General features: G+C 43.2%; 1 protein-coding gene across 24 annotated transcripts; it reads right to left on the minus strand.

Moving 5' to 3' along the window:
- Positions 1 to 52: 52 nt before the first annotated feature.
- PACSIN3 (protein kinase C and casein kinase substrate in neurons 3) lies at positions 53 to 27,942 on the minus strand. Of its 24 annotated transcripts, none has more exons than XM_035115034.3 (11): positions 27,770 to 27,942; positions 9,508 to 9,608; positions 8,817 to 8,973; positions 6,795 to 7,030; positions 6,344 to 6,499; positions 5,134 to 5,309; positions 4,801 to 4,921; positions 4,233 to 4,366; positions 3,423 to 3,488; positions 2,867 to 2,954; positions 53 to 377 (listed from the first exon to the last, which is right to left on the minus strand). In XM_035115034.3, exons 2-11 carry the CDS (start codon positions 9,559 to 9,561, stop codon positions 363 to 365), a joined length of 1,203 nt encoding a protein of 400 aa, XP_034970925.1. In that variant the 5' UTR covers positions 9,562 to 9,608; positions 27,770 to 27,942; the 3' UTR covers positions 53 to 362. The 24 variants fall into 24 exon arrangements, with proteins under 24 accessions (XP_034970925.1, XP_034970873.1, XP_034970891.1 ...); XM_035114982.3 differs by having other exon boundaries at positions 2,794 to 2,954; XM_035115000.3 differs by having other exon boundaries at positions 2,794 to 2,954; positions 27,430 to 27,942.

Raw genomic sequence — 27,942 nt, forward strand, 5'->3', positions numbered from 1 at the left:
TTTGAGCTTTACGGGGCGTTTTCCACCTTCTATTCCATTATAACACACAGGATTCAGAAAATTTTCTATACCTTTATTAGAAAAAAAATCATCACCATAATTCTAGATGTTTACAATGAAGCATTGGTTACAATAAGAGTGTCCTCAGAAAGTTCCAGATTGTTTTCATGGTTTTTGACGCAAGTTGGAGGCCAATGATTTGGTGACCTCTGGAGAAAATGCTTGCAGGGTGCACACTTTAAGGGGGAAGGGAGGAAGCAATCATGAAATGACTTTCTCAACATAATTAGCAGGATATAGTCCAACCTGACCGGTCTGAAGCCGGCCTTTGCACCAGCCCTGTTCATCCTCTTCACTGATCTTCATGAGCTCTTCACCTAGAGGAAGAAAAATCTCAGAATGAATAACAAGGCAAGGTTTCATTGGTTTAGATATTCACTAAAATGAAATGAGACTTGCTTGTTTTCCCCTTCTGGTTTCCAGAGATGCTGGCAATGCACCCACGTGGAAGTAAAACTAAGGTTGAAATACCATGCACAATTATTTAATAACAATTCCACTGAAATCTGTGTGTCTCATTTCCAAATGAGTTTAGGGTCAGTGTTAGCCTTCATTCTCCATACAACTATATTATAGTGGCCTACTGGAACAAAGCCATTATTGTACAGAGAAGCATCTTAAAAGCTCTTGGGCACTAGCAGCCAGAAGATGCTTCCTAGACAGTGTTACCCTCTCCAGCTTCCCATGTCATCTCAATTGACTCATGCTGAAGAGTCAACCGCCATGCAGAATTCACACATTAGTGAAGTTAAAGACCACCTGAAAGGGGTGTAACCATCCAGATATTGCCTTTTAAAAAAACGCATCAGCACTTGCTCCAACTTTCTATTTAAGGAGAACAACTTAAAAAATATCATGTCCAGCAACAAAAGGAAAATAGTGCATCAGTTCAACTGACTCAGTGAAATAACAAATTATCTGCATTAACTATAAAAATGCATGTTATTGAAGTATTTAGATAGGGAAGAGGCACCACTAGGTTTTAAAAAGAGGAGTGACCCAGTTCCCATAAGCCCGTGGGTATACACTACGACCCTGGCAAAGCAAAAAGAAAAACTGATGAATTGTTCTTTGACAGAGATCAATAAATTCAGCTCACATTATATGCAGTAAGCTAGACAAACCACAGCAAACAAAGTATTGAAAGCTCAGTATCCCTATCTTCATGGACATATTTTTTAACTTTTTATGCTTTTACTGCTGTAAACTGTTTTGATATAGTGGTATACAAATATTTTATAAATAAATAAGACATGACAGGCAGAAACAAACCAGGATGGTGCCTGGAAGGATTTTTCACAAACGATAAACCAAAAAGCAGCTTGGGTCTACTTCTTGTACTTATTTCATGCTACAGATATTCTTACAGTACTCCTGTTTTAATTAGTTACTACAGGCAGATCAAGCAAAATAAGTTGGTACTAGAATATTTAATAATGATCACTCAGCAATGCATGTTTCATGCAAACCCAAGTACTGGGTTTTGAAAGATTTTAGTACCTGTAAAAAAAAGAAAAAAATCACATTTCTACAAAATACATTTTTAAAGCATGAATGAAATCCCCAAGATTCAGATGGCCCCTATTCCTATGTGCTTCCCAGCAGATCAGGCTGGTGGATAAAAAACCTATTTTAGTGTGGGATCAGATGATCACTAAGCATAAGGCTATTTAAGTTTATTGTGTTGTGGCTCTGGCCATGTGGCAAGCCACTAGCCCCAGAGCAAGGCTAGCATTACCATGTTCACAGCCATCCAGAGAAACAGGTGTGTGATAACATTCATTTTATGTCACTGGTGACAAGAGATGACTGCCTCTCCATCTGGGCTGGCATATTGTGCTGAAAGTTTATGTTAATTTGCCAGCTTCTCGTGAAAGATTCCTGCTCCCAAGTTCCCCTTTATGTGTTATTTCTCTATATGCAGCTCTGCTTTCATTGCCACTGAGCAAGGGAACACAGTCCTGGTATAGCGAAGCATTTTTGGCCATTTAGCATGGAAAATATATGGAACACAAATGGCCAGGCCCAGCTACATACAGGAAGTCTTGGGAATAGCAGCATCTCTACTGCCAAGCATTGGAGATCCCTGGATGCTAACTCAGCAGTGGAATATTCAAACATGGAACTTGGCGCTAATGGAAAAATTGACTCACGAGTTACATGCCAGAAGAAATGAACAACCAACCAACAAGTTTTATGATATCTGGTCATGTTTTATTTCAGATGCTGAGAGAAAAGAACAGGATTTCTGCGCACCTGGAACACAAAGGCTTCTATGGAAAGACAATTTGGGATGAGAATTGCACACATCAGATTAGGGGAATGTGTGGGGGGGGGGTAGGACTCTTTTCTTCCCTATCTTCTCCCACTATATTCCTGTATCTACAAAACTTAATAAAAGTATTTTTAAAGAAGGAATAGCAGCTTGAAGCAACAGCCATCCTCCTTCAGAGCCCACAATGGGAGCAAGTCCGTGCCTTTTCCTGTCCCTTTGGAAGAACTTTGAAATAATTTATCTATCCCCCATTAAAAAGTACCCCATTAGTTTTTTCTCTCTCTGCAGTTTCTTAGCATGCTGCTGACCCCTTTCATAAATGGCTCGGTTTATTATAGGATTCTCTCAAAAGTGTTTGGCAAGAGGCATCCTGGGGCCATCCAGGTCTTACTGGAAAATTTCCATCCATACCCCAAAAACACACCAGCAAGCAAGTTAGAAGATTAGTGCATTTGTACCTGCTTTAAAGCTCAGCTCATCAGCCTCTTGTCCTGCGTAATCATACAGTGCTCGCACCCGCACGCCTGGTACCTTTATGTCATCCTCATGCCCATTGACCTCTGGGCGCTTCTTGGGAGTGTCCTCATCCGACCACTCTGAGATTTCTTCTTTCCCTCCACTGTGCGACGGGATAGGGGAAGAGGAAGAATGGGAAAGAAAGGCCATTTAAAACCCAAAGTTCCTTCTTTATTTAAAGCGTCCCATTTCCAAATCATGCATCTTTCTAGGAGAAGAATAAGAGGAAGATGCAAAATATGAAAGGCAAAGAAGTCACCATTAGCCCGGGGGAGGGGGAGGGGGGAGGGAGAGAACGAGAATGAGCAGAATAGCAGGTCTTCAAAAACACAATCTTTCCAGTAACCTTGACCAGCTCTGGAAATAACTACATTAAAAGCCCTAAGTGACTACAATCAGGGTAGGAAGAAGGTGGTCTATTTGAAGAAAGCTAAAAAGGTGCCTATTTGGGAGAAATTGAAAAAGAGTGTGCTAACATTGCTCATCTCCTTAACTAGAAAGTATTAAGAAGCTACAGCAAAGGAGAAGCAAGGAAACAGGTACCCTAAGTAGTCTTAAGTTTCATACTAACTTCATACAGGCCGAGGCCTTCAGGGTATCATAGAAGTGACTGTTTTGCTCCTCCTGGTATGAATACCTGTGGATTGGCAAACAAGCCTTTTTAAATCGAGAAACGGGCAAGGTTATGCTGCAGAATATCTACTGCCAGTGATATTCATGTTAACAAAAGCAGACTCTACATTGCAGTAAAGGTTAAGATAGGAATTTTTTATTTCCTGTACTTCTCTTGTCTTTTCCTTCTTTGTAATCTTGTGCCAGCAACCACGGGACCAGCATGCTCAGTATGCCATCTGGCCGAGTTTTGGATGCACAGCACCTAGCTACGAAAGCCAGAATGTTTGCTATCTACCAACTTCACTGTAGAACTAACATGAACTGTTTTTGAGTAAGAAGGGCCTGGCTAGCTGACATCTCTCTTCATAGTGAACAGATGCAGATCAAGAATCCAGGGCTGCCTTTGTTGCAGCTGGAGGAATATTCTTCTTTCCCTGAGATCAGCAACAGCTGGAGAGGAAATCCTGCCAGCATCCTCACTCTGAGACTAAGCAAAGCTACATCAGGGCGGGACAGAGGAGAGGGACTGTGCCAGTCATAGCTTCTGCCCTTCCAGCTGGTCCAACAACAGCCCTACATTCCATTAGACTATGGCATTTATCTCAAAATTTGCAAGGACCTAGCCTCTGTATGCTCTTGTTAATGGGAATTCATATTCTCAAAGGGAAGCGGAAAAATTGCTATACCTATTTTGGATGAGTCAGCTATCCTGCAATAACATTGCCCTCTCTGCTCTAGAACCAGGGTGTTACAGGTTGCAACTTGCCTTTGCTTTGTCGGTGTAGGGGTCTGTTTCACACCATCACCTGCAGGCACAATGCTAGTCAAAGTCACATCTTCACTGCTTTTCCCACTTTTTTCCTTCTTGCTGATTGCCCTCTGTGTCTCCAAAGACCATTCCTAGAGGGGAGAAAGTTATCAGTCCCTAGTTCCAAAAATACTTCAGAAGATTAATTGAATTCTTCCTTCCTCCCCTTCCCCCATCCAACACAGACAATGGAGATCCTTTATGTGGAGGGGGACTTATTGCTTATCTGCAGAACAAGGTCCCAGGTTTGATCCCAGACAACAACACTAAAAATGGATCAGGTTATACCTCTTCGTGACACCCTGGAGTGCAGTGTAGTCAATATTTGCTTAGATTGACAAATACTCTGGGCTGGTAGCTTTGCATGTTCCTATCATGCCAGGGTATATTGTGCATCTCCTTTCTATTCCATAGAGAAATAGTGGGGAGTGCCGATATCAGCAGGATGATACAAGACACGACTTGCTTTACAACCCAAAGGGGGCATGTTCCCTAGTATTTCCCACCAGAGAGAGAGATGGCTTACCTCAAACTGAGGCCAGTTCATAGCCATGCCTGGTCCATGGGTTTGACGCCACCACTTCAGGTCCTCTTGGTCATCTGCAGCCATTATTCCCTGATACAAATCCCGGTAAAGTGCATGGAAGCTGCAGGCATGAAGAAACACACAGCAAGCATAAGGGACTCTGTTTGGAAAGCTACATGGGCATGTAGGAAAGGACAAATAGAAATATGTTCCTACAGTGCCAGGAGATGTAACCTTTCAAGTGGGGGAAAAACTTAAATAGTTCTCATTCCACAGGATGCAATAAGGGCAGAGAAGCCCTCTTTTACACACACACACACACAAAACACACACCTATCATTGGTAGACAGGTTCAGATGGTTGTGCAGATCCAGGAACATCTCTTTGAAGAAGCACAGCCGTTTGCATTCTGCTTCCTGACAGCCCTCAAAGACCTGTTCCATGTCCTCCATATACCGAGGGTTGTAGCGATTGAGCTCTTCCAGCATCTTCTCATACTGCTCCTTGCACTGTAGGGAACCAAAACAAAACATTTGTGAGCTGTTGACTGCCTATAATGCTCAGGCATATTGGGACTGAGGTGGGACCCATGTTTCTTGCTGGTTACTCTTTTAGTTTCACCAGTTGACTGAGAGTACAGTAATTGACTTATACAGCTCTCTTCCATGAGCACCATTCAGTGCTCAACAGGGCCTTGATGCTTTGAGTTCTCTGGTTAGGGGGCAGCAAACATTGCAGCCATTCTGAAGGAAATCAGCCCTGAGTGCTCACTGGAAGGACAGATCGTGAAGCTGAGGCTCCAATACTTTGGCCACCTCATGAGAAGAGAAGAATCCTTGGAAAAGACCTTGATGTTGGGAAAGATGGAGGGCACTAGGAGAAGGGGACGACAGAGGACGAGATGGTTGGACAGTGTTCTCGAAGCTACGAACATGAGTTTGACCAAACTGCGGGAGGCAGTGGAAGACAGGAGTGCCTGGCGTGCTATGGTCCATGGGGTCACGAAGAGTCGGACACGACTAAACGACTAAACAACAACAACAACAAACATTGCAGCCAAAGGCAAGGGCCCAGCTGCTTAAAGGACTATCCATTGAAGCACTGGGCTGCCTCTCCACCCACAGAATTTAGTCAGCAACAAAGATCCAAAATCAAGCTTGTTTCTTTTATTTAATTTGTAAAACCTGCCACACCACTTTTCTGGTTGGTTACCTAACAGAGCAGTTTACAAACAGTAAAATGCTTTTCAGAACACACAAAACAATTATACAACTATAAAATCACATTGTATTCAAACATTAAAATAAGACAAAACTAGCAATTGCTGCCATCACATTTCAATCTCTAAAGGGCATTCTAAAAAAGCTTTTAAAAGTCTGCTTAAGAGAGATTTGTGACAGAGCTTGCCTAACCACTCCCTGGTACCGTTCCATAGGCTGGTGGGCCACCACAGAAAAGGCCCTGATTTTTGTTCCTGCTTTTAGGACTCTTCTTCATCTTAAGAGTGTCAATGGCCAAAGTACCACCTTCCAACATTACCTACCTTCTCTGATTCTTGAGCACACTTCTCGACACGCTCCTGCAGTTTACGCATCTGCTCCTGCGACACAGAGGAATCGGCTTTGGCATGATTCTCGCGTGTCTGTGCCGTCTTTTCCTCCTTACGAGAACTATGGTAATTCTTTTTTGAAGTTTCCACCTAACAGAGATATATATGGAATAATGTATCAGCAGTGTTATTTCCCATCACAAACACAGACAAGCAGCTGTATTCAAGAGGAAGTGGCAAGAAAGCAGCAAAGTGCAATTTACATCTCAACACTGCCTAACCTATGACCAGCAACATGAGGCTGGACAATAGGCTGACTGAGCTGTTTTGCCATCGTTAAGTCCCAGACCATAAAGCTGATTAATCAACTAATTCCAAGGGTGCCTATCGAGATGTTTGATATTCTGTTTATTCCCCCATCTCCTGCTTGCAACTTCTTACTCACATCCTTCAATTTTTTCACCCAGGGCTTCTGGGCCTTGCGGAATCCATCCTCTGCTTCCTTTGTCTCCTTGAAGCCACCCATCATCTGTTTATGGTAGGCTTCCTTCTGCCAGGCCTTAATCTTGTCTGAGTCTTCAGCAGCCAGGCGGTTCCGTACTTCCAGATGGATCTCACTAAGTTTGTCTGCAGCTGTCAGGAATGCATGCCAGGCTTTTTCCAGTGTGCCATATTGAGGGCCTAGATGAACCAACAAAGGTGACATGGCAATGTAATTATGCAAGTACAGAAGGAACCAGGTTTGGAAGCCAAGGCTTTGTTTGTTACCAAAGTCATCTATCTCAAAAGTACATTTACTGCTCAAAAAGCAAGAGATGCATGGGAGGAACACATATGGATACCGGTAGTAGTGTGAGGCAGTGAATTTGCCTCCTACAGAAAGTTTGCTGAGCTCAACCCTAGCTAACTGCAACTAGAGTGTGTGCCAACAAACTTCTGCTCAGTCTCTGTTGCATAAAAACTTGATTTGACTCCCCATCTTTATAATCCAAGAAATGATCATCTAGATTTATACTGGCAGTCCTCCAACCTGCACCCAAGTCTCTCATCGCCTACTTGTTACCATCACACATAGCCTTCCCAGTACACTGTGCCAGGTTACTTTTTGCTCCTCCTACAAGTTTCTGTTGACCAGATTCTGTGGGCTGATGAATTCTTCTGACCTGTGTGGCACTTAGCACTCAATTAATGGGACAGTAGCTAAAAGCCATGAAAATAGAATTGTCTTCCCCTCAGAATTTATCCTATAGACAAGGGATGGGGAATCGTTTTGGCCTAGTAGGTCAGATGGTTATCCATGCCCGCACTCTGCAAGCCAACTTTTGACAGGTGGGCGGATCAACCCACCTGTGAGGCAGCTGATGTCATGACATCAGGTGATTGCCAGGTGGGCTGCCCCACTCACCTGTCTAAGTATCTTGTGAACCGCAGCACAAGAGGTGTTGCCAACCCTATGCTTGGCAAAGTACCAAGTTTAAGGCTTGCAATTTTGCCTCCTTCAGGGATCGGCTCCATGGGTCATGCAGCCAATCAAGCAGGTTTGAACTCAAGTGTTCAACAGCTAGGGAAGTGACTTCAACCATGCTTTCTGCAGAGATCACCTGCATGATTGAGTTCTCCGCAGAGAACTTGGTCACACAGCTGATCCACTTGTGTCTCTATCTGCCCCACACCTGATGTCATATATGGGAGCAGGTGGGTGTGGTTTGGGGAACATGGCCTCAAGGACCAAATCTGGCCAGTGAGCTGGAGGGACCTCACCCCTGCCATAGACTTTCTGAGGGCATTCCCACAAAACTAAAACCCTTCATCAGCTTTACTTGTTTTAACAAAGCCATTTCTTGTATGATAATTAATTTGAGCAGAGTCCTCCATAACAGCAGTAGTGAAAAATGGAACAAATAACACATTTATTTTCTTTTATTAAGTAAAGTATTTTAACCACACAATAACCCAACAAATAAATAGTTAAATATTTGCTGGGTAGGTAAATAAAAAAGAGGGAAATATGGAGCATACCAGCCACATGTCAATTAGACTATGTTATGTCTTTAATCCTAGAAAAATGTTTATACTGACACTTAGAACAAATACATGAAAACCGAAAGGTTTTTTCCACAATACACTTAAAACTAAATCTAATCCTTTACTATATCCTTGCTACATCCTGTCCTCTCTCCCCCCTTGGTATTCTTTAAAAAACAAAAACATCCTTAAACATTCCTCATTATTCCTCTACAAATTTATTAACTTTTTGATTTCCCTGCCTAACCCCAAGATACGATGTTATCTTGCTCATGGTTGCCAGGTCAGCACCTCTATTTAATTAACTCTTTGTTCTAGCTGAGGGGGAAAGAAAACTCAAAGTGTTGGGGTCTCCCTGCACAAGACTTCAAAGTGCCGCCCTCCTCCTCCTCCCTAAAGAGACAGGAGTTCCATCCTGAGTGATGTGCTTTCTCTACTGTACCCTTCTCCACAGCAGTCCTCCATTTGCGGGACCAGTCTGTTAGCTGCTGTGCATAGCTCTTCTCAATTTTGGCTCTCTCCTGGAAGCAGGAGACAAGGTCGTGACACAGCCGGCTGCCATCATCCACCCGCTTCACTGTCCGCTTATAGTTGCCAGGCTGAAATTAGATTAACACCATCAGTCATTCTTGCACACATCTCAGATATATCTTTAGGCAGAACAGGCAAGCCTTTTGAAGGCTTCTGAGCTCTAGGTTCACTCCCATCCCAGGACCCCGCCCAAATTCTCAGCTGGAGCAAGGAAGGTGGGGCGGTAACTGGCTTGTCTGTTATGGAAACACATTCCAGGGACTATTATTATTATTCAGCACTAAGGATCGTGGAACCATTTAAAAAAGGGGTATCCAATGACAACTTGTCCTAGGCTTCCTGTCAGTACTTCTCTGTCAGGAGGTACTGAAACCAAGGTTGATTTCGTATTTCTTAGCACATCCTATGTGACTCTAGACCAGGCATCCCTAAACTGCGGCCCTCCAGATGTTTTGGCCTACAACTCCCATGATCCCTAGCTAACAGGACCAGTGGTCAGGGATGATGGGAAGTGTAGGCCAAAACATCTGGAGGGCCGAAGTTTGGGGATGCCTGATCTAGACAAAGGGGAACCCTTTTATTCCCTTCTTGTCCTCTCTTACCTCCCAGAAACTGCCACTGGGCGCCTCCCCACCAGTATCATCTTCTGATGACATCACTCTGGTTTCCTTGCAGCAGAGAATTTTTGCAGATTTTGGAGCAGCTGGGAAGAAAAGCAAAACAACTGTTTATGTAGCAGAACATGACAATTCCAATGAGACACTGAAAAGTAGAGAGTTATCCAAACCCAAACAGGCTAGCCCCATTATACTGAATGGGAATATTGGTCACTATCTACAGGGACAAGAATGAGGTAGGCCTTCTGGTTCCTTGTGGGGGAATCTTCACATATAAGTACCACTAGTAGCACAAAGTACTTACAGGACAAGTATTTTCCATAATGCTGGGAGGAGTTGGGTTAGGACCAGACTGGGACATGTCCAAGTATGTACAAAGGCACATTCCCCCTAGCTGCCTACTTTTCCAATTCAGTTCACAGTGAGGAGCGTGGGAGGCATCTCTGGTAAGGCATCTCTGTCCCAGGGGAGAAATCTGGAAGCTGCTCCTGCAACAGCTGAATCCACTGAGGAAGACTGTATATAGATTTTTAAGGGACTAGATGTGTCGTTTCAGTACATCCGAGCCCCTATGTAATATTCAGAATTACTACCTTGCCTACAAAAAGCTAATGCCATCAGTCAATCTCCAAGGTTCAGAAGATTGCCTTGATTCTTACGATATCATCAAAGGACTTTTGTTTGTTCCCTTTCTGGATGGAAAAGAACTTACCAAGCTGTTTAGCGGAACAAAATAATATTGTCAGCGCTTGAGCTCTTGGGTTTAAGTAGACCATAGTTATATCTTACCGTCACAAGAGTGGCTACACTGTGGTACATTTGCTCACTTTTCACCCTAGCAGCAGCCTCCAGTGGCAGACTTTGGGCTCTCAAATTATAGTGGCACCTGGCACCCCTACCTCTTGTGCTCTGTCCTATAGCACTGTTTTGGCACCTCCAGCAATGAGGCACCCAGTGTGACCGCACTAGTCAAGCTACCCTAAAACCACCTCCTCACTTTCCTAGATAATTCACTCGCCAATATTCACATGCTTGTCTAGTCACTGCAATTCTGGTAAGACTGTGTCAGTGGTCTCAGCTGGCATGCATGTAATGTACACAGCAAAAATAGAGGTTCCCAGGCACCCTCCACAGCCTGTTTTGGTGACAGGAGGATTCCATTATCATAGTTCATTATAAAGGTTAGCTCATGGTTAATGACTGATGGACATACTTGACTGTTGCTCATTGCCTCTTGCACATTCCTTGCTATAAAAAGCTCCCCCACACCCTGGAAAGGTATCCGACTTGCTCCCATGGCAAGGCAGAGCTCCCATGGCACAAAGGACTGGGTTTCATCCTCCCTTTAAACGCTTGTGGCAATAGTTTCCATGATACTGAATGCTCCGAGAGATCCTTAAGAGAAAAACTGGCACCCAAACAGAAGGTGATTAAACCACTGCTATGTTGCCACATCGGCCCTCTCCTGTTACAAGGGAAAGAGTTTTTAAATGCATGCACCTGGTTTAGTTACTGAAAACTCTAACAGCCCTAGCTCACCTGACTACCAAGGAAGTTAAATCAGCTACCAAGCAAGCCCAAAGACTCCCTCACAACTAACTGGCTCACTTTCCCTCACACCATAGCTGCCAAGTTCTCCCTTTTTTTAAAGGAAATTCCCTTGTGCTGAATAGGCTTCCTCGCGAGAAAAGGGAAAACTTGGCAGCTATGCCTCACACACGTTTTAAGAGTCCCAGTTTCGTTACAGATTTACATACCCAAACACAAGGCTGCCAGATACCAAGAGATGGAAGGGACCTCTCTGGGTTCTTAAAGTGCTTGCTTAGTACACTGGAAAAAGTGGAGTCAACACAGCTTTGTAGCCAATTCTCATTGGCCTGGCTCAGATACAGCTACTGCATCTGACAATTAAGAAAACCCTCTCACCCAGAGTGTTCTTCTCAGTTTCAGCAGAATCTAGGGAGGGGCACCCTTAAAAAAGCAACAGGAGCAGCTACCCCCTGCAATCCAAGCTCTGCAGCAAATATACTGGAAATATGCCACGTCCTAGTGTAAAAAGATATTACCCCAGAGTTTAGAAGCACCAGGGTGGTATGAAAAGGCCCGGTCAGGACAGCTGTACAAAGCAACAGCTCCTCACCAACCGGAAGGAGCCAACACAAACATGGATCCCCTGTCCCAGGCAGCACTGGCCCATGGCCCAGCTCTCCCACCTGCCCCAATTAATCTGCCTGACTTCCTCCTCTGGGCATCCTATAGCCAAGATAAATATGATGCTTATTTATGGTTTTAAAAGATGCATCTCATTCTTAAATAAAAACAACACTCATTGAACAATAAATATCCTTTGGACAATCAAAATTCAGCTTCCACATAATTTGAGTCAACAAGTGATTTCTTCAATCTGAAAGGCTAGGAAATGAAGTTTACCCAGCTGGATTTGCTCCGACTGGGCCCCAAGCAATGCTGCAAACTTCTGCAGGCAGAATATATATTGACTTATGCACAGCACCATGTGGGGATGCTCATACAGGGACCACTCAGGTTATTAAACACATCAACACAACTGCTGATTCCTTGCGAGCTAAACCAGGGAGATCCCAGAGTGTAATAATTAAGAAGTAAAGTTACTGTAGGAGTGGCCCATGGGGGTAGCCCAGTCTTTTTGTTTTTGCTTTAAGAGCTTAAATATACTTGTTTGGGAAAGGTTACCTCCTCTACAGTGGATTGAGTTTCTCTAACTACAGTATAGTAATTGTGCCCCTCCAACACTCTCCTCCCTCTCAAATTATAAGCACTTTCTCTCTGTCTGTGGGTTTCTTTTGTTTTTTTGAACATACAAACTTTTCTAGAACACCAAAGTCACAAGAACCATAGTCCCGAATCTGCAGCTCAGGGGTTATTTAAACGACTAAGATGCCAAATCAAACAAATTAAAGCATCTAGTTCTTCAGTTTCTGGAGTTAAAGTTGAGAATGTTTGTGTTGGGAGGCAAACACAGAACAAGCCAGAATTTAAAAGGGGTGGGGGGGAATTCCCCATTACTTGAATTATTTGATCTATAGCTTTGAAACATATGGACTGCTGTCATCACATGCCCACACATTCCAGGAAGCCTGGCTATAAATTATCCACCTGTATAGGTTTACTGAAAACAGAACCTCTCCCTGTGCACCACCCTTCAATACACCCAGGTGGTGCCTGGGCACTTGAGTGGAAGTTTAAGAAAAGTGCAACCACCTGAAGCTTTTCCACCAACAGGACCACTCAGTGCTTCTGTGGTTGACAGCAGCACCCACCAATAGACAAGCTGCCCACAAGGGTATCCAACCTATTCTGACCTGATAAAAGCTAATGTATTTTATTACCCTATGTTGCATCCAAACACGCAGCACATCAGCAAGTATAGGTAATCTTTATGGGACTTGGGGCTCAACTGGTCAACTGGTATAATCTCATATTCAAGTGTTTCCAAACTGGAGTAAGGGATCCAGCCTGACATGGTTCTATTTAGGACCTGCAGGACCTTCTACCTACTCATTACTTTCTCTTCATACTTCAGGAATATTTTCTCAATCACTCCATTGAAACCACACTACCCACAGTCATTATTATACTATTAATATTAATTATTCTGCAAATAAACAAGACTAAAGCCAGCTTTCAGTAGAGCTCTGGGAAAGTGGATTCCAAGACAAGAAATCTTTCCAGGTCCCCGCTGTGTTCTCTATCTTCCCTGCCACCTTGTGTCACAAGAAGAGCTGCTTACAATACTAGCCAGGATGTGAGCACAAGTGACTGAGCAAAGGCCACCAAGAGCTTATGACAAACTTTGTGGTGAGGAGCAGAGACTGTTCTGCATCAACTTCAATTATAAATAATCTTAGTTTAGATTTTACAAAACATTATTGAGATTTAATATAATCAGACAATCCAACAAAAAATACATTGCACGCAATACAAATCAGACACCAATAACAAAGAAAACGAATAGCAAGAAACATGTCATCATTCAGTAAAGAAACAAGCAAAGCAACAGGAAATACCTGTACTGCTTAGATTAAATTAAAGATTTGCACTGCCGCCACCTGTAGTTAATCCATTGGGCCTTTAAAATGACACATAAAGAAACACTAGTACTCACATTTTTGGAGTGACCCAAAGTTCACTTTGTGGGCTGCAGCTATGGCACAGTATAGCTTTTAAATACAGTATTCTTTTTGAAGAGGAGCTTGATAAGCTAGTATTCAACAAAGGAGCTGTTGCTCCTGTGCTGAACAGCAGCAAGTAAATCCTATGCACGCACATTTGTGCAATGGGTGTTTTTCCTTGTCCAGGGGGCACTCCCTAAGGAAGAGTCACCTGGTTGAGAAAGCAGCCAGGAACAAGCATTTCCCGGCCTCTCCCTTGGAATCTATGCCTATCTCAAATGCCTGATCCAGTTTCAGAGAAGATTTAGCCAAGTGTTCCAGTCCCACAAGTGACACATCTTCCAAGCAGGAGATGACATTTTCACACCAGAAACCTTGGCAAAACAGCAAGTCAGAGAAGAGTCAACCTAAGGGAGTTCAGGACACTCGGCTTCCTAAATATCCCAGCAGTTAATAATCTTTGAATTAACTGCATATGGAACCATATTGGATGTCTCCAATGTAAACAGACCAGCTTGCCAGATCAAAGACTCAACACTCCTCTGTGCTCCTGATACAGTAGCTGGTAATATGGGCCCAATATATTTCTGTACCTCAAAAATCTATACTAGACTTTATATGCTTAGCCAGCCTGTCTCCAAAGCTATGACTTTGTAGATGTTTCTCTAACATTAAGCATATAATTTTCTTAGTTTCAGGATACTGTAATTTGTATTGCCAACAGACACCAATTTATTCAGAATGCAGTCCACAGCAGTTCTACAGACAACCATACATTTTATTTTGCCTTCAGTCCAAGGGGGGAACTAGACAGATATTGCTCAATTGAGAAATTAGAGCTCTCCAGCTTCTACCTTTCTTTCATTATCTCCAAAAGTGAACAAATGTGCCACATCTAAAGGAAAAGACACCATTATTCATTAATGCAGAAATAGGTGAGAGAATAACTCCTCAGCTTTCTCCCAGCACCTAAATAGTACCATTTTATAGCATATGTGCTCACAGCTAAATATTTGCTTGTTACCACCCTCATCAGCTGATGTTGGGGTATTTTTAACTTTAATATGTAATGGTATCACTTCTCCTGACTCATCTCCAGATGAATCAACTGTATTACTTCAGTACTTTCAAAGCACTTTGCCATTTGTGTCGTGTACATTTCTAACCTCAATGTCAACTTACTTATGAAAGCCAGATCACTTCCAGCTCAATAAATTTAACCAAACTGCTCCCTCCCATCTCTATGTTGTGGGAGGAGTGAGTTCATTTCCAAACCATCCTTCACTTCTAGACAAGCCTTGAAGAGCTTGGCTGTCCTGCTTTCCTATTTGGCAGCTTACATCAGAGTCAGACAGTTTCCCCAATATTTAAACCAACCTTTCTTGTTATAGTGCTGCCTCCCCCAATCTGGTGCCTTCCAGATATTTTTGACTACAGGGCACTGGGTTGGGGGAAAGCTACTGTAGCACAACACACACAAACACAAACACAGTGAGGCTTTTCTCTAATTGATAAAATTGCAAATGATTCATACATTCTTCAACCTCTTCCTAAAACAACTGAACCAAAGACATAACTGGATCAATAGCAAAAACTGCATCTATTCCTCATGTTTCCCTTAGAATTCCTGTTACTTGCCATGGCATTCTCCTTGATTACAAGGGCTTTTAGGAACAACGATGACACAATCTGTGTACTGTGCCCTAGCCAAAGAACAAGAGGAGCCAAGTAGAGCAGAAAAATTGTGCATTAACCAAAAAACAAAACACCAAACCATGGGGCAACATTTATCATTTCCAGCCCATTGCACATGGGTATTTTTTAAAACACATTTACAGGCTTAAAATAGTTTGTGGAACTACATTTAATGTGTTTTATTTACATTAGGAATCACTGCAAAAAGAAGAAAAAATATTGGCCACCAAGCCCTATTTACAGTTTGGAGAGTTTGATGACTTGTTTCACTGTGTTCGTGGTTCTTTTCAATGTACTGCAGAGGATTCCCACCCCCACCCCCATTCCTGTAATGTAGAAATTGCTCTAGGTTTAGTAGCACTCAATATTTGCTTCAGGCATGTACCCAAGCAAGTTTCCCAGACAGACTACCAGACAACTCTATTATTATTAACATACAGAACATACATTTTTACCCTTTAGTTGTGCCCGATGTACTCAGGGAACTATTGAATGTGTTCCAGCACTTCAAAGCACCAGCCAGGTGAACACTGCCTGATATAATAATTCCTATATTTTTTTGGGGGGGGGAACCCCAAGCTATTATATCAGAACAAAAACTCTTTAAAAAAAACTTTGTGAAGGCAAAGATACATTTATTGGGATTCATTAATATGAAGGGCTATGTAGCTATTACAAAATAGTGCAAAAGGAAAGGAAAGGGGGGGTATTTATTCTAACTCCATTTTTCTGTTACTCATTGTAATCAGTTCCTCTGCTTTGATGATGGAGAGATTCATTGTTCACACTTCTACAGCTATTAACTAGTTTACTCAATTACTTCCTCCAAGAAGAAAATCTAAACAACATGAAAGGCAAAGTTCAGAGCCATCCAGAAACTGAACCCTAAAGAGCAACAACTGTACACAAGCCTATTCTGCAGAATTTAGAGGCCTCTTTGGGGGGGGGGTGTTGGAAGGAGTACGGGGAGAGACATGCCTGGGAACAGCAGATGGAAGAGTGAGTCGGGAGGGCCCCCCATCCATGAAAAACCTTGATGACGACATTTCCTTCAGCATGGAAAGGAGCCCAGATGTAACTGGTTTATCAGCTCTCTCAACATTAAACAAAATGTACCATTTAGTCCTCAAATAGAAACAACATTTGAGGGATGGCTAGTGCCAGTGGAATGGAAGTAACTACTGTACTCTGAAAATCCCAAGTACAGTACTTAGAGCTACATTCTAAAAAGTATAATGATGGCTCTCTTTCAAAGCATAGCCTCTGTGAGACTCTAGAGGTGCCCTTCCAACTCACTGTACTTTTCCCCAATTAGGCCTTAAAGCTTATAACTTTCCATCTGTGCAACATGGACATCTCTGTATGTTTTATATCTGGATCTTCCTGCTGATGAGAATTTGCCAGTAACAGCTTTCCACTCCCCTGCAGGCTATGCCTCCAACCACGTGCAATGCCACTTTATTCCTTGCGATCTATCCATCTTCATGTGGGAATTTTACTTTAGAACAGCCTTTGGCTGACTTGGTGCCCTCCAAATGTTTGGTGCCCTCCAACTCCCATCAACCACAGCTGCTTTAAAGGTTCGGCACATCATAAAACCAGAGTATGATCTAATAACGTTATCTATTTACCCTCTCATGCTAATCAGCAGAACCAAGGGGTAAAATACTGGACCACTTCAAGCTGCATGTGGGATCTGCTTGCCTGACTCTCCCCCATTTAAAACAAAAACAAAACAAACTTACAAGTGACCATCTAAGAAAGTTAAGCTAGACAGTTTTTCCAGACGTACCAATTTATTTTTTTCCGCATAATATTGAAAAAAGACTATTTGAAGCCATACAACAGCTCACAGAAACAACATGACATTATAGCACAATTATGTTCCTCGCCACATTGCCAAAGCTTTAATGTTTAGGAATGCAGGATGCAACTGTGTTATTTCCCCCCAACAAGACACTGTTCCAATGTCCCTTTCAAAACAATGGGCATGAGGAGCTAACTGTGGTACATCCCTTTTGGAAAAAAGGAAGTTAGCTGGCAATCCTTAAAACTGGTCCACTGCTGATTTCCACTTGGTTCCAGTAGTAATTGTGCCTGCGTAATGCACACAATGCGGTGCAAAATAAAGCTTCCTCCTCATTACTTTGTTTTATTACAAATATTTACATTAATTTTTAACAGAAGATAGTGTTATAAGAAAAATAGAATCTTGGTGGGAAGTATACTCCCTTCTTGGCTTGCGGCTTCTGTCACAATATTCTAGAACTGCAAAACAAAGTTTGCACTATATGCATTAAATTGTCATCACTGTATTGACACTTTCTGAAAAGCGCTGAGCTCATGGGCTCAAGTGGAAGGATGTTGCCAGCATTAGCCAGGTTTACAACCCAAACCCTTTAGACTGATAGTTGTTTCTGAGAATGTAATATAGGCACATTCCTCAGGATGTTTTTTCACCCAGTTAGTATTGCTGGCAAATTGTTTCTCTCCATACACCCTCACACGCCCTGCCCATTTCTACATGGAGAATCATGATCTCACTCCAGAAGAAGAGCCCTAGTCTGCATTCTGTAAAATTAGTGTCTTTTAATCCCAGGTTTTCTGTTTCAGATACTATCTCTGCAGCCCTCTGTCAGACATATTATAAGCACAGGCGAGACTTATCAAGATGCTTCCAGTTTGGGATCATTAAGTCTGTTCTTCACCACAACTACCTCCATTTAGATGTTGGCAAAAGCACACAGCAAATATACAGAGAGCAATCTCTGTATAAAGTTATACATAGCAGGTCATGTGATAAAGCAATTGCCTTATCCAGGCGAAGACATCTGCCAAGGACTTCAGCCTGGAAAAACTAATCATTTGAAGAAATCTTGAGCAGCAAATAAGAGAACACACACACTGATAAAGGGCGAAAAGGCTGGGGGTATAAACAGAAACAACTCGAAAACATAGGTATATGCTTTCCTTTAGACATTTGCCACGCCACCTTGTACTGCAGATTATATCCTAGTCTTTATCAAGGTACATAGAAAGAACTCCTCCTCTAAGCTCAACAATGCCAAGGTTGGGTTGCACTGCTGTTTCGCAGTCCCTACTCCCAAGCACGGGCAGTAACAAGACAAACTCACAAGAAGTGTGTGCAACAAAATGAGGCAGGAGCATCATATAAGAAATTAGTATAGACTTTAAACAAAGTCCACTTAATAGTTGACCACTTAAATAAGTTGATCACGATAAGAGGAGACTAGACAAACTGCATACTATGCATTCCTCTAGAGCTGGTAATTCAACTGTTAAGATTCACCAATAAAACTTTTTTTTTGGGTAGGATTCCAAATGTGGCCAAACAAGTACACTTAAACCTGAAGCAAAACCTGTTTAAACCAGGATTAATCAATGTTTAATATTGAAATAAGTCACGATGGCTACAATGCACATTAAAGCTGATGAAACCACTTTGAAACACCATGTTTATGTCCCTCAGTTTTAATTCAATCTTACTGGGGAGTGGAGAGAGGAAGGAGTGGGATACTTACACATTTGTGGCATTGGCAAAAGGCTGTTTGATGCAATGGTTAAAGAAAAGCAGCTACCAAACCTCCATTAGGGCTTTAAACACTTGTGATGACACAGCGTTTTCCACTATGGACTTCAGGTATACAATAGCGGGGGTCTGATATATCAGGCTCTTCTGCTATAAACAGCTATATAAATGACTTCTTATGACAGTGAACCTTCTCAAAAACCTAACATTAACCATATGATTGATTATTCAAGTCAAGCTTAGGGAAAATCCAAACACATCAGGAACTATGGAAGAGATGCTCTGGAAACCAGAGAACCAATGAGTGAGCAGACATGCCTTAGAACCAGTATCACACACACTTTTACAGTGTGTGTAGTTAAGAGCATAAGCTATGAGCTTGATCCCTAGTCCAATGCTCAGCCCCACTATTAATTCACTGCTTCGACTTAGTAAGAGCTTCTCTCTCAGCTTCATCTTTCTCACCCGTTTTTAATATAGGAGTAGAGTAATACTGGCCTGCCAGGAGGTTTATTTTGAGGATTACCAAGATAAACTGCTGGATGGGACAAACACTAAATGGCCTGAAAAGTAGCAGATCCCATCAATCTCTACAGCTCTAGGTGATACACAACAAATCAGTTAAGGAGTTTAACTCCCTAGGCCATGGGTAAGCAAACTAAGGCCCGGGGGCCGGATCCAGCCCAATCGCCTTCTAAATCCGGCCCACGGATGATCCGGGAATCAGCGTGTTTTTACATGAGTAGACTGTGTGCTTTTATTTTAAAGCATCTCTGGGTTATTTGAAGGGCATAGGAATTTGTTCATTCCCCTCCCCAAAATATAGTCCGGCCCCCCACAAGGTCTGAGGGACAGTGGACGGGCCCCCTGCTGAAAAGGTTGGCTGACCCCTGCCCCAGGCTTATTATTTGCTAGAGGGAATCTGAAAACAGAAGGTAGAAAGATATATGATAGATAGATATAGATAGCCAGCCTTTCTTACATTCTCTTTTTTGTGTGACCGTAAGGTATTTACCAAGCCTGTTCCCAGAATGGTTTTTTCAGACCTTGTAGAACACAGAACTTGTCTTAACTTGTGATAAAGTTAGTTGTGTAAAAGGTTACCAACCGATCAGAGCAGTTCATTTGCATAATCAAGGCAGGTTACAGAAGCAACAGTGAACACTACAACATTGTAAATAAAAAGAAAAACACTTTTTAAGTCAATCCCATATATATTCTAGTGTAGTTCTGATGTCAGTGATTTAAATCTACCCTATGCTAGTCTATTGATATGACAGCTCAGTACTAGCAAGCAGAAACTGGCTCTATAATTGACTAGAAACTACTGCGTAGGAGGCATTGTGTGGTCAATACTGTGCTCAGCTACCTCTTTTGAAGGCTGTGGATCAAGTGAGGCAAGTGCTGACACAGATGACTAGAGAGAAGTGTGGGCAGCCTGCCAGTATTCTGACCTCTCCCTTCTTTACACCAGATATATCCATACCCATGTAATATCAGTGTAAAGGTTAGAGAAGGGAAGGTCAACTTCTATAGTCTCAGGAGTCACTATATTCTCCAGATGGTGGGCTGGGGGCCGAAATTTATTTGGCAGGTCAGTCCAAACATTTTATCAGTGTATTCAGGTTCTGCAACATCGTTGGCATCATCTAACAGTAAGGGCTCCAAAGTCATAGTGCACATGGCCGAGAACTGCATCTCTCTCTGGCTTTTGTATTTATAGCAGTGTGACATCTTGCAACTTTTGAAAACTGTTTCCTTTTCAAGAGGAAAACTTTAGAAAATATGTTACTATTATCTTGATTGAAATTTAATAGGGTCCTGAAAAAAAGTTAATTTCAGGACTGGAGGTCACTCACAGGTCACCAGCTGGCCATCCTTGTTTTACAGCAGCGATGGGGAACCTATGGCCCTCCAGAGTTCCCACCAGCCAGGATGGCCCATGGTCAGGCACGTTGGGGGATGGAGTCCAATATCATCAGGAGGACCACAGATTGCTCATCTTGGTTTTTGAAGAAGTACAGCCACTTGAGAAGCAAACTTCTCAACCATATAAGCAACAAGCATATATATGTTCTCTGTTCCAGTTCAGTCTAAATTTGAAATTCTTTATTTTCTGTCCTCCAAAAAGAAATTAAGAGTATTTCACAGAATATCCAGTCTCATGATCTGGAATCCTACAATACAGCATCTCAATAATACCTTCCTTTGGAAAACAGAATAGGTTTTTTTTAACTGATAATCTATGAAGCTCAACCCATACAACGTATCATTGAGAATGCAGTTTAAGAATCAAACTGGAGAATGAAAATCCTGTATAGCTTCACTAGTCACCTCATTCAACTCAACATTGCGCTCTTGAATAAAGCAGCTACAGCAGTGTTTCTCAACCTTTTTTGGGCCACGGCACACTTGTTCTATGAAAAAAAATCCCGCGGCACACCAACTCTGTGCCGCCCTATATTTAGTTTAGTTTGGAGGGGAGATGTAAAGCATGCCACTGAAGAACTGCTGCGCGGTAGCCAGGCGGACCCACCAGGCGCAGAGCCTGTGGAGCGAGCGGGGACACGTTAGACGGCACACACAGACCCCAGGCGGGCAGACACAGGCGCGCAGCTGCCGCCTCCTCCCTCCCAGCCGCCCCAGGCAGCCGCCGCCGCTCTGGCCCGGCGAAGGGAAGCCCTGCGCAGCCTTCCCCGCCTGCCTCCTCATCCCCAGGCGGTGGCGGCGGCGCCCTCTCTGGCCTCCGGCTGGATGCCGACTCTAAATTTTGCCGCGACGTGCGGCGGCGAGAAGGGCGATTTGCATTGTCACGTGCCTGGCGGCCGCCAATACACAACGCTGACCCGCCGGAAAGGAAGCCGGCCGGGTCAGCGACATGACAATGCAAATCGCCCTTCTCGCCGCGGCACACCAGCCAGCGTCTCGCGGCACAGTAGTGTGCCGCAGAACACCGGTTGAGAAACGCTGAGCTACAGTACCATATCTAGTTATTTATACCATTATAAATATACCTACAGAAAGTTGTTACAGATTTTCAAACATTAAAGGTTAGCAGCAGACAATAAGAACACCAGTATGAGCAATTCAATTGAGTTCCATAGGACAGACCACTGTTTTTAGCTTTCCCATATAGCTATAGCAAGGCCTTCACCTTTAAGGTGGATTTTACTGAAGCCTCTAAAAAGCTTTATAAACAAAGTAGTAGCTGCTGCCCTAAAACATCTTTGCTGTTCTGTATGGTTCCCAATAGCATTTTTAAGCCTGACTTTGTACTTCAGCTTTTACCCAACTGATACATATCCATCTCAACAGAAGTACTGTACTATCATATTATGTTGCTAACATATTAATGCCAGATCCTGGTCAGAAAGAGCTCGCGTTTTCTTGCCTTCCAACATCCATCTCTGTCTAAATGCAGAAATGTTTTTGTTATGCAGGAAGAATATGCCTCCAGGTGTTGTATGAACAAACCCACCATGGAGAATACTAGGCAGGCTACCTCTAGCATTCATCAGGAAGTTGGAAGTAGTGCAATTAGTGCCTTGGGCATGTTTAGTTCAAGTCTAGAAGAATGTTGTTTTAATGACAGGCAGCACCGATCAGTTTAGCTTTATTTAAAACACCCAAAAGTTTTTTTTAATGGGGGGAAAAATCACAGCAGATTTGCAGAATGAGGCTAGTGCCTTCGTTCATCTAACACAACATGTTTAGCCTGGAGCATCTGAGGTACAATTCACATGAGAAGCAGCACCCCACAAATGGACCATAATCCCCAGCTATCCTGTTAAAAAATAAAGCACTCGTTTAGTCAGAAACAGGTTTGTTCCCACATTTCAGTGTTTGCAATCAATGAATGAAATAATAACAATGACTGATATTCAAAGAAGCAGAGCTACTCAGTTCAACAAAGAGAAGTCTAGAGCAACACACTCATTGTCTGGAGAAGGAACTTCCTGATTCAATTTTAATTAAGCCCTTTTTTGGTCTTTCCTGATGAAGAAGTGATTGCTGTCCCACATCATCATCATCATCATTATTATTATTATCCAGGATTTTTGTGTGGCTGTGAACAGGCACTAATATGTCTACTAAAAACAAAAATGTAGCAATAAAGACAGAGTTCATGATCTTTGAACTCTTACTTCATACCAAAGAAAAGTGATCCCACATGTTTGCAATGTGTTGCTGGAAAAGATAAAGAGTATCATTATTATACATGTACCTATAGTGTATAATAATGTGGAAATATGGCTGAGAGAGCATGGGCTACGCTAGCTTGTCAAATGAGTCCCTGTAGAATAGTCCAATGTCATCACCCTAGCATGCTGAATGTGTGTGATTTTTTGTAGGCCGTAGTGGCCAGGATTTGCCTGATTATTTTTCTATGCCACATTTCATTCAAATGAATTGCAAAGGGGCTTACAAATGATAAGTAACACTAACAAAATAAAACAATAGAGCAACACAAACACAGCGCAAATCATATAAAATAATTTGGTGTCAGTAAGGCAGAGAACCACCCTCCTATCACTAGCATTCCAACAGCTTCCCTGGGCAGCTTCCCTTGCCCATTTTTCCTCCTCACTCACTGAAGCCAAAAGCCACCATTCCAAATGGGCAATAGAGCATTCCATTCAGCAGGTAAGCTTATCTTCTCCAGTGAGAAAAAGTTGTTTAGGAATGGAGTTCAGGAAAGAGAGGCGAAATGACATAAGGATACACATTTACAATGCTAAAGCAGAACAGATTTACAGTACTGTACTAAAACAGGATAGATTAGTAAGTCACAGTTCCTTCAAATATATTAATCACTACAGGCCACACTTACGTTTCTCACTTACGTTTCTCACACACAGATCAAGCAGTTGTACTTGGATACCCAGTGCACAAAGTATGTGCACAGCATAAGCTATGAAATGCACACAAATGCACAATATGGCAGCTTTGGTCCAGAAGATGTCCCGGTTGTGGGATGACAACCCCCCACAAAGGGCATATTGCAGCATCAAGAAGCTACTTGTTGGGGGTCACCCCTTTTTACATAGGGTGTTTTTGGGTAGGTGTTTTTCCTCCTCCTGCATTACTATTCTGTGCTGTTGTTTTGTTCACTTTGTCATTGGCTAGTTTGTTGTTTTATTTTCTGGTTTTAATATACATTTGTCCCTGTTTTAATTGTGTTATTCTTGTAACTCACCCTGGGAGCAGGGCACAAATAATAAACAAATACATGCACAGTAACTTGCAAAAGATAAAGCCTATTTATCTTAAACCTTGTAAACACATCACTACGCATACATGCTCCATTCCTAAATGTTATGACTTCTTTTTGAGCTTCTAGGGCAGGCATCCCCAAACTTCGGCCCTCCAGATGTTTTGGACTACAATTCCCATCTTCCCCGACCACTGGTCCTGTTAGCTAGTGATCATGGGAGTTGTAGTCCAAAACATCTGGTGGGCCACAGTTTGGAGATGCCTGTTCTAGGGCTTCCATGGTCTCCCAGATCAGGAACTGACACATCTGCTATATAAGGCAGTGAAACTCCCCCCCCCCCCGCCCAGATGTTTTTCTTCAGCTAATCAAACTACCAGTATGTTTCAAGTTGGCATATGAAGATAAAGGAATTCAACCTTTATTTCAATTAAACCTGGTAAATGGGCCTAAAATGTTAGGTTCTGTGACAGGAGGGTAAGAGGAAAGATCTGCTTTAGAATGGTGTATTCAGCCTGCTTTAAAGATTTACAGATCTGCAGGGGTGATGCTAAGTGATAAAGCCAGTGGTTTGTGTCTGTTTGAACACAAGGCCCCAAACATGCAGAGTTTTAAGATATGAGTTACTTGATTACATATGCTAACAGTGCAAAGAAGCATCAAAGACTGACCTAGAACTGAGTATCTCACGGTTTATCATGCCAAAAGCTACGGTACCTTGTACCTATGGAAATAGCCTACCGTAGTATATTTGTCTCATTTTCCCTTATTCCAGTTGTTTCCTGAGTGAGTTTATTACATCAATTTATATCGAACAGTATTGCAGTTAAGGTGTAAGTAACAGAGACAAACTAGTTAACTTTGCGGCGTCCTACAATCTACAAAATTTGTGCTCCTATTCTAGTTTCCTCCATACACCGGGTTTAGGGCAAGTAGCAACATGGTTCTGCAGAGAGTAAAAGTCAGGCTGGTGGAAACTGAGGAGCAATCTTACACCTCACAGTACCTGGGATCCTACACCTAGCAGACATCAAAGTGGTTTGAGAAGCAGCAAGGCTCACTTGTGTTTGGCATGCTGAAGGGATTATTTTGTATGAAGAAGACTATTTCAAAAAATAAAATAGCCAAAACTGATAGCAGACTGATGGCAGGAAAGTTATAGTGCATTTCATACATTCCTACTTCCTAACTGGCAACTGTGTGTGTCAACTTAAGCAGCCCTTAAGTTTCTTCAACAGCCAGAACTGTCAGAAGACCCAGAAGCAAAACAAACCTTCCCTGAGCCACAATGCATCTAACTCTGTAATGCAGTAGCAGAAATTCCATTCTTGCTCCACCTAGCAATCGGCTCACACCTAGAAACAGTCAGTTCTATCCAGCATTTGTTTAACGCTCTGCTTCATAATTGCAAATCCTCTTAATGTTATTCAACGTAAAGTTTAGTGGAATGAACATACGCCTTTTAAAGCAATGTTTTAACTCTTTAATACTATGGGAGGCATTTGAGAGTTATACTATTAACCATCGGTAAAAACCTCACACATTTCCATGCAAATAGGTTCATGACTGACTTTACTGTCCCTGGTATTTGTGATTTTTGGAAGCCATTTGCTGTATGAGTAACCCAGACAGGCACATTTGAAGCTGCATGTGGCTTTCTCCCTCCTCCTTTTGACCAGCCCTTCAAATAAATAGATCGTGTTAAGTGCAACAAGTAGGTAAAATTTAGCTGGCACAGAAAGCTGTTGTACTGGTTCACGGTTTGTACAGCTTGCAAAGCTCCTCTGACATTTCCTTTGAGGAGCTTCTGACCTCTTCCATGACCAAGAAAGGACAAACCACAGATGGTCTTTTCTCTCTTGCTACAGCAGAAATCCAGTATTAAGTTCCCTGTACAAGAATATCAGCACACATATTATCTTCTTTCCTTCATGGACAGAGTTACCCAAAATAAAAATAAAAATATCTGTGGAGCCAGGTAACAAGATCCCACAGGTTCAGAGAGCAACCCCTGGTGTCTGCATGTCCATACCTCAGTCTTCAACAAAATGCCACTCAACCGTACAGAGACATTATCCTCAGCATCTATAAGGGGACCTTCCCTTCCACTTTTTCTCCCCAGCACAAAACTGCAGCAATACTGCAGCTGTTTGCATTTCACCTTATGTTGGCAAGACTTGCTACTTCCATTTTAATTCTGTAGCGTACAAGCTATACAGCTTGAAACTGTCCCACCCCTTCTTTCCAGTCAGAATTCCCAAAGCTTTAAATACAAAATTATTTTAAAAAGCCAATCTATATATTACAAACAACTAAATTTTAGCCTACAGTATAAGCTAGCCAATAACAATATAATATAAATGGCTCTACTCAGAGCATGACTTAGTTTGTGATCACCAATTGTGTGTTATACTGTACTCTTATTTGGCACCCCACCTTTTAAACAAATCAAATTCTAATTGGCCCAGAACTGTAATATTCAGCCATCTCCTGCTGGAGGAAATTTCATTTTGGTGGCTAAGCATAAGCGTTTTTACCCAGACCCTCAAACATCAAGTTGTAGACGGTGGCCGGGGGAATAATAAGTGTGGAGGGAAGGATCCTAGTGGCTTTTACTCTCTTTGGCAGCCCCTCTTGCTAAACTCCCCTGCAAGGCCTGCGGCTTCCAGTTTCATTGTGGGAAGCAGCTCGCACCAGATCCTCCTTCACAAAGGAGCTCTGTCATCTTATCTCCCGCGCCCGAGCCCAGTTACGCACCAATCAGGCGAGGGTGCTCCCTAGCATAGGGGTTCCCACCCGAAAGTTATCGGCCTTAGCGATGACAGGAAAGGGGAGGGGGAGGAGCACAAGTATGAAACAAACCTGTTCAGGACGCTGCCAAATCCTTAGTTCCTAATGTTTAAAACTGAAGAAGTTGGCGAGCGCGTCTGTCCCTCCCACCCGTAAGAAACCCATGCCTCCCCGCCCCCCATTCCGACTCTCCTTCACCGGGAAGATCTTGGAAGTGGGTGCGGCGGCAGTTTCGCCCCGGACAGAGGCTACGACCTACCTGCCCCCGCGCAATCCAGCGGAAAGAATGTCCGCTGGATCAGCAACGTGGGAGATCCGAAGCGCGCTCGCGCCCCGCCGCCTCTGCATGCGCAGCAGCCCTGACTGGGGAGGAGGAGGAGGGGACGAGGAGGAGGAGGAGGACGGTGGAAAGAGGGCGAGCAGCCCCGGGCGCCCGCCAGCCGTCCTGAGAGGAAAATAAAGGCGGCTCAGTTATCCTCCCCTCCCTCCCTCGAGAGTCGCTGCGTTACCTTCTCGAAGCTGCCGCAGCTGCTGCCTCGAAGACGACAATCGCTCTCTGTCTGGCGAGGCGAAAGGGCTCGGAGCGCCTTTAACTACGACGCAGAGCAGGAGGTCGAGCGCAGCAAAAAGGGAACAGGGATCCTGTGGCTCCTTGCTCGGGAATATTTCCAAGAAAGGAACTTACCTTCTCGGTCCCGCCCTCCCAAAACAGGGGGGACGGGACCCAAAAAAAGGAATCTCCCTTTCTTTCCCCTGCTAGAAGAAGAATGGGCTCTTGTTGGAGGCGCTGCGAGTAGTCCCAGCCCCCGAGCAGAGCCCGCAGGGAGAGGAGGTTACTAGGAGACTTACCTCTCCAAGTTGCTGCTCCGGAGACTCCCGCTCGGAGAGGAGTCCTGAGGCTCGCCGGGATCAACCAGCGAAGCGTCCGAGGGAGGAAAGGCTGGGCACGTTCCTCGCCAAGCCCACCCTGCCCGGATCAATCCGCCTCTCGCTCCTCTCCTGCGAAGCAAACTCTCGCTCTC

Source organism: Zootoca vivipara, chromosome 1 (genome assembly GCF_965207765.1).
Source record: "Zootoca vivipara chromosome 1, rZooViv2.hap1.1, whole genome shotgun sequence".
Lineage (NCBI taxonomy): Eukaryota > Metazoa > Chordata > Lepidosauria > Squamata > Lacertidae > Zootoca > Zootoca vivipara.

Coding starts and splice junctions, on each gene's coding strand:
- PACSIN3 (XM_035114982.3), bottom strand. CDS start 9,561: ATGTCATCAGAAGATGATACTGGTGGGGAGGCGCCCAGTGGCAGTTTC. Junction 3,489..4,232: donor CCTACACCGACAAAGCAAAG/GCAAGTTGCAAC, acceptor GCCAATCCACAG/GTATTCATACCAGGAGGAGC. Junction 2,955..3,422: donor AAGGCCTCGGCCTGTATGAA/GTTAGTATGAAA, acceptor CCCGTCGCACAG/TGGAGGGAAAGAAGAAATCT.